At 39.8% G+C, this 11,840-nt stretch overlaps 1 protein-coding gene across 1 annotated transcript in view; it reads right to left on the bottom strand.

Moving 5' to 3' along the window:
• Window positions 1-11,561, bottom strand: part of gpc6a (glypican 6a) — a 201,850-nt gene extending 190,289 nt beyond the window's left edge. The window contains exon 1 of the mRNA XM_030075736.1: window positions 11,120-11,561. Within this exon, the coding sequence (XP_029931596.1) occupies window positions 11,120-11,279 (160 nt within the window). The 5' untranslated portion in view covers window positions 11,280-11,561. The remainder of the gene's footprint in view (window positions 1-11,119) is intronic.
• Between the last annotated feature and the right edge of the window lie 279 nt (window positions 11,562-11,840).

The following is an 11,840-nucleotide window of genomic DNA, read 5'->3' on the forward strand; positions in this document are numbered from 1 at the left end:
GCTTTTAAGAGCTCAGGATAAAGATCCAGTTTTGTTCAGATGAGGACTGAAGCGTGCAGTATTATATTTTCACTTCTATTTTTAAGGGAAACTAATTTCAATACTTTTATTGATGCGTAGGCTTGATTATTTATTTTTTCTTACAATGTGGGCTGGGAAACATGCTTAGTTTTGAATTGTACTTTATTGCATTTTATAATTATATACACACAGATCCTCATTACCACATCCAAATAGGTCTACAAATCACAACAAAAGTTAGATATGATGGCTTTGACCTTTGATAGGGAGGGACTTTAAGTAACTGAACCTTTCAAAATTTTTATTGAATACACGTTATATGGTATTTGTACTGGTGTAAAACTGCTAGTTTGTACATTGCAGATTGAGGTTTTCTCCATCCCCAATCATCGATATTCTCACAGGGACCTCTTAAACTCAAACCTGTCATTTCTGCTATTAAAGAGTACCTAGATATTATCTCAGCTTGTCACATTTGCACTGATGGCAGATTCCCTGGAGTCCCACCATGTATTCCTGTTCAAATCACTGAACTCTGTGAACCCAGATATCTTCTACAAGACTGCCCTGCTTATGGCACTCTCATCAGCCCAAAGGGTGAGGGAGGGTGATTTAAATGCACTGCTGGTTCATCCTTCCTGTACCTCTTTCGCTCCAGATGAATTCTGATGGTGCCTTTGCAACATGCTTCATTACAAACCAGTCCTCCTCAAATACAACGCACTTTACCATCATACATGCTCAGTACAATGTATACTGAACCATTCAAAGGTGACTAAATTATGGCGACAACTGTAGCAAGTAATTTTTTTTTTAGTCTGCTTCAGTGATCAAACCCTTCTCTTTCCCATCCACCTGCTCTCATTGTACACACTGTTGGTAAAGGATTTAATGTATGTTAGATTTTTTTATTTAAAAATTAATTATTATAAAATGAGCCTACACAAATAGACACTGGGAGAAAGCAGAATGAAGGGCACATGCAGGCACGTGGAAACCTGAGGAGAGGGAGCTAAGGTGAGGAAACATAAGGCAAGCACCTCATATCTTCTGAGAGAGTGTTGTGGTAGTCCCAAGGCATTTCACTGCTATTTTATTCCATTATATTATGTTATAATTCTAGTGCAGGAATCTGGGCCTGAGGTGAGAGCAGTCATGCACATTTTTATATTGACATAAAAATAATACGGGTACACAATTAGTCTCTTTATCTCAGAGGCTGTAAATGAGATCACACTAAACTGGGCAATCTAATTGACATAAACTTTCTAATACAGTGTGGAATAAAACATATGCTTTGCTTGCATGTCCTGTACAGGCCAGCATCTACTGGTAACTGGGAATGGATTTTTCTACTCAGCTAACTGGGAACAAATTTTTCATTAACATACTCTCTGGAGTGTTGCAAAAATGCTAGGTTAATTGGCTTTCCACTGTCTTGCTACTTAGTGAGCTGTAATCATCCATGCACTTGAAAGATGCATTCATGCAGTGTGTGCTCCCTTGTTATGCCTAGCACAGTGATGCTGTCACGGAATTTGTGAATAAACTCATATCAGTTCACCAGAGTACCAGTTTTCTGACTGCAGTTTTAAGATGAAAGTTGAATTCTGCTGTCATAGACACAGAAACGGATTGAGCAGAACTGTACAGGGGATTCTACAGTTGCTAATAGGCCAACTGGCAGCCATCTTCAGGGCACCGGCTGAATAACTTTAATGACAGGAATTATAAAAAACATAGCGGAAACGGAAGATTTTTACATTGGTGACTTGAACGAAGATATAAACCATTTGATTTTGTGCACAAGATATCTCGCTGGCTCAGACTGAGAATGTCACTGGGTTGTAATTAACTGCATCCTGATACTGAACATATACTGCAGCATGGAGAAAGCATTGTCTGTCATGCCAGCTCAAGGTAATGTTAAGGGGAAATCCAGCACATATACCTAGAGTTATGATGCCAGGAAAGCCTAATTAGCTGCTGTAATGTTAACAAAACAAAACAAAACAAACAGAAAACAAAAAAAAAAAACAAAAAAAAAAACAAAACAAAAAAAAAACACTTACCCTAAGTCCTGTGACAACAGAAAATGTTTTTCATTCACCGGACATCAGGCCTTTACCAACATAAACTCCTCTGCAGATACGCTGGCAGCAGTGAATGCCACAGCTGCTGCCTTGGCAAGGGAAATGCACCAAAATGCTGTTAACCAATCCCCTTTGCTGCACCTACCCAATTCTGTTTCCATAGTCATAGATTAGTGGAGAGCCCAGTTGTGTTTTTTGTTTGTTTGTTTGTTTGTTTGCTTGCTTGATTGTTTCTTTCCCTATTGTCCCATTTGGAAAGGTTTCAGTGGTCAAGTGCATGTGGCTGATATAGTTAATCATTTATTGAATCTAGAATGAGAGAAGCTGGAGCAACACAGAACATACTGCATGCGCAGCTTGCATGTACAAGGCCCTTCTACTCATTACTGCATCCCTTTACCACCACTGAGCCCAACACATAGCCTGAGCATCCCGAAAGCATCAGCAGTGAAAATTGATGGGTGCTGTCAGTAACCACTGTCTCATCAATCATTTAGCTGTAAACAATTCTATATAACTAGGACTGCTTTTTGTATGCTATTTGCATTCTGCATTTAAGGATGGGTAATAGCCTTTTTTTTTCTTAGATGTTATGAGAGTGTCTGTCACATGGAAAGCTCACACTCCCTGCGATTGCCTGCTCAAAAAATCTATACGGCTTGCCCTTCCAATCAATCAGGGAAGCACTCAAGTAGTTGCATGTCACCTCTTGCTCATGGTGTGAGAGTCCCATAAAAACACATGGCACCCAATTTTCAGTGCTCTTTCAGTCCAGTGTGTTCACGGTTTTTTAACTTGTGGACAAAATAGCCATTGTACATCTTTAATGAATACTGTTGTCAGTTATCTTGTTCACATTGTATGTCAGTGCAACAATAACCCCACTTCATTCCCTTTGTTTTCATCATCTCATCTCTATTTTTCTGTCTGCCAAACAGGTAAGCATGAGGCGCTCTCCGGTGCTATCTTTGATTCCAAGTGGGAAGTGATGGTTAAAAAAGAGCCCATACTATGTTATTGATGAAATATTCAGCCTCCTGTCACAACTCTATGATGAAACTCTGACTATATTCTATGACTATGTAGCCCGTGGTGATATTTACAGGGCTTAAATTAGGCAGTGCTGCACTGCTGTGTCTTTGTTTGTGCTGAAACGGTGTCTGAATGTTGGAGCATCTGGACTATTGATTTTGATACATCAAAAAGGCCCCCATGCTTGTCTCACCACACTGAAGTGGGAAAGGGAGCCTTTCTGTGCTGGAAAATTGTCTGTGTTTCTTCAACTGACTGGCACTGTCATTGTCAAGTCTGTAATACTCCAATGCTGCCCAAGACATTGTCTGTATTTGCTGACAGCATCTGATGTTGCCATGACAATTTTGGCAAGCCATGTTTATCTGTGCTTGATTCCTGTTTACTTTCAAATCTCTGAAGGGTGGCTTATTTAGCAAATCACCTCAGCCATGTGTACATGTCTGTGTCAAGAAAACAAAAATAAAAAGTCCCCAGTGTGAGATGTATTTGCATCACTGACACCCCAATATGATATGTGGGTGTTCCCAAAGCGCTGTGTTCCTCTCATCTCTCTGAGGCTCATCATTGGTGTCAAGCTTGGGACTTCTATATAAAGATTACCCTAAGGAGGCAAAAGCCTCTGTAGGCAAGGAGAAAGGCCATAGCAATAAACAACAGAGAACTCCCCGATGATTTAACACACATAATGGATAAGAGTAAGAATAATATCACAGCAATGGGGCCAGAGGTTGAAAATAGATGAAGTGATTAGTAATCTTCTCAGTAGCTCATAGTATTGTTTTACATGGCTTAGGGTCACTCCCAGCAGACATGTATTACATAACCTTTTGTTAACTTCAGATGCCACTTTTTTTTCCAAATGTAACTGAAAGAGGAAAAGCTGAATGCCTCCTCTGTTTCTCTAGAAACAAGTTTAGCTCGCAACATGAACAAATGGCCTCTCCCCAACACAAACAGCAAGTCAGATCACTAATCCCTCAAAGTTCAGATGGATTACATCCTACCTCTCTCCGTGTTCACCGCTCTTACACCAGAGCTCTTCTCTTGCCTCACACTTCCCACTCAAGCCGTGATTTCAACACATGGTAAGGCAGCGATGCGCTGCACATCCATGTTTTCATTCACTGAGCAAGTCTCTTTCTTTCCTGGTTTCTGTGCTTTCTCTCGCTACTCTCCATCCCTCTCCATGCTAATCCCTAAACTTACAATCACATCCTTACTTTAACTTTTTCCTTTTATTCTCTAGTTTTTTCAGGGCTTGGGAGGGTAGAAATCCTTAATCCCCCTTCCATTACTGATTTAGGCCAGCAGTTGATTGAAAACTGAAAAAGTGTTATAGCAGTCTCTGAAGCCAAGCGGAGGCTTTTCACACTACTCGGGAAACACCGTACATGGTACTGAGAAAGGCTTCCAGGAGCCTGCAGACCATATGCATTTCAGGCATGAGTGCTTACAGAGCACTGACACATCCTACACAATAACTGTCAGATATTCCCATCAAACAAATTCCCAAAAGTGAAGATGTGCATCTGGGGATGAAGATCCACTATCAAATTTATTTGGGATTTTCTATGAAAATACATTATGACAATTTTCTCTTAACTGATGAAAAATAAATAATACAATAAAATATATTGTCATGTTTTACAATGCGAAATGTACCACGATGAAGATGTAAAGTAAGGACCTGAACAGTTAGAATAAACTCACTCTCTTACACCCATACACACACACACACACACACACACACACAATACGCCTAATCTCCCTCACATCTCATCAGCTGCTCTTTCTAAAGATGAATACAGACTGGCAAGAGACTAATTTCCAGTTTGGCACAGCCAAGAGCATTTTAATGAGCTTTGAAAAAAAATGCCCCAAAGATTTTTTTTTTTCTTTTTTTTTTTACATGAATGTTTGCTGGGGTAAGGCATTTAGGGTGGTATTCCCACACATTAATCAAAAGTCTCATGATATTTAATTATCCTGTGATTAGGCATCTGGCTGAGAATACATCTAAAGTTAGTACCAAAATGATTTTGTATGCATGTACTACACAGAAACTCAATTAGTATACACATATACACTCAGTGGCCACTTTATTAGGTATACCTGCAGAATCTAATACAATCAAAGACAACTACTCTGCCATAAAGTTTACTTCTATGGTGTTTATAATGCTCAGGTTTTCTTTTTGTCACAGTAACAGAGGTATTAATTCAATTATATAGTTATCATAGTTAGTGGTGCTATTGTACTGGACTGCATTTTATTGAGAGGTGTTTCTACTATTCTGTCCCCTTCATGTTTATAAATTGGAAGGACAAAAAAATTAGAGACATCTCTCAATAGAATGTAGTCTAGTACAAAACCTCTGCAAACTACAACCTCAATATTAAACATAATTAAATTTACATTCTCCACAATGTCAACAGAAATTGAACAGTATAAACTTTCTTAAAAGGTAAAATTTTTGGCACAGCTGTTGCATTGAACTGCATTAGATTGTACAAGTGGACCTAATGAAGTGGCCACTGAGTGTATTTCTTTCTCTCTCCCTCTCTCATGATATATATTAAATATTAGCATTATATTATAAGCTTTATATTATATAATTATTCTACCACAAAATATGTGTCACCACTTTTTCTGTATTACAATGTGTCATTCAAAATTCTTCACAGAAATGATGAGATATACAGTTTGTGCTTACATATTGCTGAATAGCTTTAAAATTTAAATGCTGATTTTTGCACTGATGTCTTAAGGGAACATACTTCACAACTACTGGAGAACTGAATTTACATATGAAGGTACATGTAATTTGTATTATCTTAAAGACCATAACAGACCTTCAACAATTTTCAGTAAATCTGAATCCCCAAAAATACCTATCTACCTATGGAACCACATGTTTTTAATACTGATGTAGTCATAGTTAACATAGGTCACATGGTCACAGAGTTAAAAGGCAAGGTTAGGTGTGTCACCTTTAACACGTACACTGATGTCTTGGAAGATGATGTGTTCATTTGACAGAGACCTAACTATGCTCAAATGGAAGATAAATTGTCTTTTCAGTGATGCCCAGGTCGATGATATAACTATGCAGTAAACCTTCAGATCACAACGGTCCTAAAATCAGTCTCGGTACATACAGCCAAGAAATATGAACCACGGGTCAAATATAAGTGGTATGGAGGAGTGCATGCATCCCACAAGCTACAGACTGCCAAGTGCCGATCTCAGTGATAAGCAGAAAGAGTTATAGTTATTAGAAATCCAAGAGAGAGAGAGAAAAAAAACAGAATCATGCATTTCACTCTTTGCTCTGTGCTTTATTGTATTACAGTTTAATAAATTGCTCTGTAAAGGGAAACCAAATAACTTCACAATTGCTGTGGACGAACCCCTCACAGGTGACTGTTATTCTTGAGAAAGGAAACATAATACTTAGGCGCTGCATTTTCAGAGGCCGCAGCACATCAAGTGATCCTGTTTCAAAGCTGTAATAGAGAGTTGAGTCCACCCAGGAGAATCTCAAACACTCAAAGAAGATATTGATATTAACAGCAAAGCCTCAGTGTGACTTCAGGGGGACCGAGCTTGACTAAAGTGTCGGTGAGGCGCGCTGTGAAGGAACACACGGATGACAATAAAGCTGCGCTGAAGGTATGACACCAGACCTGACAACTGACACAGAAACACTTAGACATACATAGATGATTTTCACGGCAAGCCTCGCTGCCGGCTGACTGGTGTGTACCGAACTGGCTGAAGTGTTACACTGACTGGATGGGGAACAAGAGCAAGAGGAATCGCAGGCTAGACCTGGTCTGTTTTAACTGAGCTGTCAACCAGCCAGTTTCACACACTAACAGTCCAGGCTTATTTCAAACTCACCACATATATTTCAGCACCTCGCTCCCCCCACCACCCCCCTCCGCCCTGCCCACCTGCTCTTTGCAGAGAATGCTGACAGTCTTCCTGAGGGCCTCTCACTGTATAAAAACGACTCAAAACAAGCGGGAGAATTTTCACCCTCTATCTTCCACTAGTCACGTATTCCAGCTGAGACACTCAAGAGTCCTTAGGCAGGAGGGGAAAGTAGCACTCTTATATCAGTGAAGTGGGTAGTATGGTTGACCTCTATCCAAGTCAGCGAACACAGCCAATTACCACACGTCTACATCACTGCCAAAACAGTTATTTCCGTCCCAGAGGAAAAATATGTATGATGACAATTTGCCCAGCGCAGCACAGCACACCACTGATTATGATAGAGCTGCGTTGTACTGCTGAGCATGCATTACATGTCTTCATGGTGAAACCACACATGTAAATTTCACAGTCTCGGAGCCTAATGGAGGACTGTACAGTAAATGTTTATGCTTGATGCTTACATTTGCAGCTGTGAGGAATAAACGCTGGCCTTCAAGTCCGTAGCTGGAAAAAAAAAATCTCTTTAGGTATTTATTAGGCTCACAAAAGGGCACAGAAGAACTCCATTGAAAACGTCTACCCACAACAATCTTTTCATGCATATTTTAATAATATGACAGTAAACGCAAAGAGGAGCCGAACAAGCTGTCTAATAAAAACCTTGAAAGTTGAGTTTTGATCTTTTTCACTTTGATAGTTTGCCAGGATCTTTATGCGCTGGATGAGTTTCATGACCCTGAAGCCCATGAGACACCTTCAAACACAACAATGTTGGAAGGAGTTTAATATAAAGAGCTGCCTATCTCACTTCAAAAGCTGAGGAATTTGGACATGAACTGTAAAAACATGGTTGTAAACATATTGTATGCATTCGAGAAGGAATTGGTTAAAAGTGAAGAAGAACAGAAATTAGAAAATATCAGAACAGAAAGCTGTATATATTTCTGACTTCCTAAATAATCTAGCTCTGTCAGTCAGCGGCAAGAGCTGTCAAAACAATTAGCTTATGTAAACTGAAGATTAAAAACTAAGGTAGCCACCTCTGCAGATGTATTAAACCAGCATGTGTTATGTCTAGAGGCACAGCAGCGCCATGACACGGTAAATGATGGAGAGATGAGCACTAACACTAAATACCAAAGCCTGCCACATGTTTATATTAGCATTGCTAATGAGTCATAATTGAGTGCTTTCTACTATCCCATCTCCTGAGGCTCATATCTAACCTCTATTGTATTTATGCAAAGGTTATTTTGAGACAGTAAAATCCAATTATTCATACTGTACAAGTTTTACGTGAATTGTAATTAGGATTTAATCAAAATGTATAAGCACTGGAAGAAAAATAAGCTTGACGTTTGGTTAAAAGACCTGAGTCAAATAGTGTTTGAAAAACCTCTCCACCTTTGCTCAAACACGCTATAATCACAAGATAGGACGGGCATGTCATGTCATGTTAAGTGACAAAAGGTTACACCATCAACCAAAACTTTTTTCGACGTAATTTGGTGTACTTGCCTGTGATTGACAAGTTATCTGACAGGATCTGAATTCCTATTCTCTATCTTGCTCTAAACTCCAGGACTCCAGGCAGGTTAAAACAAACTAAAACCTAGCGGGAACACATAATATAGGATTTTCTGTCTTATAAGGACTTTGACTGTGCTCTTAGATTAAATAATACACAACATCAAATATTAATGCACTGCAGAAATAAATAGAAACCTAACCCTAAAAAAAAAAACAAAACAAAAAAAAAAAAAAACGAGCCTTTCACAAATATAATGCAATACATTTTTGTTAAAAGAGCTATTTTCAAATTTCATTTCTTGAATCCCTGACAGCATCAACTCTGCCTGAAGACTCTTTCCACCTGAGAGATTATACAGTGTCACAGACATTTACTGTTAGCTGACATATCGGTATTCATGTTCAAAAAGTGTGATCAGTTATAGCAACCAGTTTAAAAAGATGATGGCAAAACAATAATGTCAGAAAACCCAAGTGTGTCTCGCCTCACAGTATTCCTGACATCTGGCATATAAGAGATTATAAATAAGATGATGATACTGATGTTAAAAACTTCATCTCACTTAACAGTTTAGCAAAAGTTAACTTTGACAGACTGTATCATGTCAGTGTTTAGGGAAAAGACGCTTCTGCCTCATGGTTGTTTTACTAGAGCTGTGTGATAAAAGCCTCTCCTGAGAGTGCACTTTACCACTGGAGCAGAACCAATGTGGAAACTTTTTTTTCAAAGTCTTCTGTTGCGCTTAGTTTAGAATTCACTGCGCCACTGCCTTAGATTTGCAAGGTGGATGTCTTGCAGTCATTATAACAGATTTATTTCTCTGGATTCCCATTCATTTCTTTGATTAATTTCAAAAGGTCTAGAGTGCACTAACTTTCATAATGATTTGCTGTACGGTGTCAGCTTTAGATGAATTTTGTACAAGATGTATATCTACTGTATCTTTCTCTCTCTCTCTCTGTCTCTCTCTCTCTCTCTCTCTCTCACACACACACACACACACACACACACACACACACACACACACACAGACACACAAAGAGACAGACACCCTTCATAAAAAAAAAAAAAAAAAACATCCATCACAGCTGGGTTATCATTACTGCTTTAGTGACACTGCCAATTACCAATACTGTATCTCTATTTTGTCCGTAAGAGGCAATAGAGGGATTAACTTCTCAGGCCTCTCTGCTTCCCCTTTTCCCTCTCATGAAGCAGACTATGTTTACTGACTAAGCTTCTTTCCTGCTTTGACCATAAATGTGATTACCACCACACAAGAGATAAAAAAAAAAAAAAAAAAAAAAAAAAACCCTATCTCTGCTCTACCAAAGAGCATGAATTAAAACCTAAGCCGTAGCCTTGAGGAATTTGGAAAAATCCATACCAAATGAAATATTCCGTACTGAGTGCATACAGCCCCCTACTGGTAAACAATACTCACTATTTAGCCAAATACAGCAATCTTCATGATGCTCTGTTGAATATGAGCAACAGGTACCCTAGGAATTCCCAAACACATTCTGAAGAAAAATGCAAGGCAGTGGGATCAGTCAGGTTTGTTTCAGGTGCTCTATTTTGGCGGCCAGTTTTAATTTTAAGGTTATTTCCAGGAAAATGACTCATTCCTGGGGAGCTGGTTAAGGAGAAGTAGGTTCATGCTGATCCACGACCTGTGCCGTGAAATCACCTTGACAACACTTGTCTGTCATGATCAGGAAAGCTGGTTAAATGGAGCTTTCAGTTCCAATTAAGACCAATCATCTCTAAAATGTTTTTTTGCTCATGCATGCATTGCAGTATCAGTGCCAGAAACTATTTGATCTACATGCTGAATGCAAAATGTAAAACTATCAAATCTTTGCAACGCCTTAAAAGCATACCATACTGGTAGTTTGTGCCTGAACAGACACTTACTGTGCGACATGACTTTTTTTATTTGGCACACGTACCCTGCTCTTTTTTCTCCACTGAGAATGGATATGTCTGTCCAGCGTTTGCTGTCAACTTCTTTGGAAGTTATTCAATGAAATTCAACTTGTTGTAAGCGTCATCTTTTGGCTGCATGGGAAAAAAGTGGAAGATATTATTGACCTTTAAGGGTAAAATAAATCATTCATATTTTAACACTGCCGCATTAACCATGCACATTCCCTCTGATTTAGTGAAATATTCAACAAGCCTAACAGAAAATAGGCTTTGGTTGAGACAGGCTGTGGCAACGGCAATCACAAGAGGAGGGGAATCCAGACTCATACTTTAATAATGTGAAGGTTATTTCAGTTTGGATCGTCCGCAGCAAAACGGGGTGATGGAGAGACACAGACCGCTTTAGATGTTTTAAGGTTCAAGGAAGATCACATATAGTTTGGGTTGTGTGTAGCTATCATTGCACTACTATTGGGTGGGCTTTGGTCAAAAATAATAATAAAAATATTACAAGGCATGGCACGTGATAATGCCGACAACGCATCGGTGGATTGGCAGTCTCGCCTACCTGATATTTCCTGATGAGGTACATTGACAAGGCTGAATCCTTTAGCGTTATATGCTTGTCTAACCTCGCTGCAGCTCCGCGCTTTGCTCTCACCGCCAAATGATAGGGACAGCACCGACAGAGTACATAAGGCGACTTGTAGTCTCCACATCGCATACATCAGTGGTAAATCCTTGGTAATGTTTTAGAGGGAAATACGAGCTGTGATAAATCCGCCAGAGAAAATAAAAAAACAAGAAAACAAAATAAAATCCAAGAGGCTGGATGCTGGGCAGAATGTCATATGTTTATCACTCCTCACTTGGGATGCGTCCACCTCATTGCAAAAAGCTTCGTGTGTTCCCCCTCGAAATGAAGAATGTTGCGAGTCCAAATTGGACGCAGCTTGGAACCAAATCCGTGTCAAGAGGCAGTACCCGCGGCTCCGTCTGCGCCCACAACTTCTCCGGTACACACCGGACCTGTACTGCTGTCAGTGTGAGAGGAGTCAAAATTCAGCGGAGCCACACGCTGCACGCCGAGCGGAGCGCACCAGGGCAGGGCAAAACATGGAGTGGAGTGGCTGCGACTTCAGCAGCTCGCATCCAGAGGTGCGTAATGTCCTGTGCTTATATGCATCTTTGGTAATGCGCACCGTAGCACCTCGCTCTGGCGCAGACACATGTGGTGTGTGTTGATGGGACCACGTAGGCGGGGTGGAAGTAGACAGGAACGCAAACAC

The sequence above is a fragment of the Myripristis murdjan genome, chromosome 3, assembly GCF_902150065.1.
Source record: "Myripristis murdjan chromosome 3, fMyrMur1.1, whole genome shotgun sequence".
Taxonomy (NCBI): domain Eukaryota; kingdom Metazoa; phylum Chordata; class Actinopteri; order Holocentriformes; family Holocentridae; genus Myripristis; species Myripristis murdjan.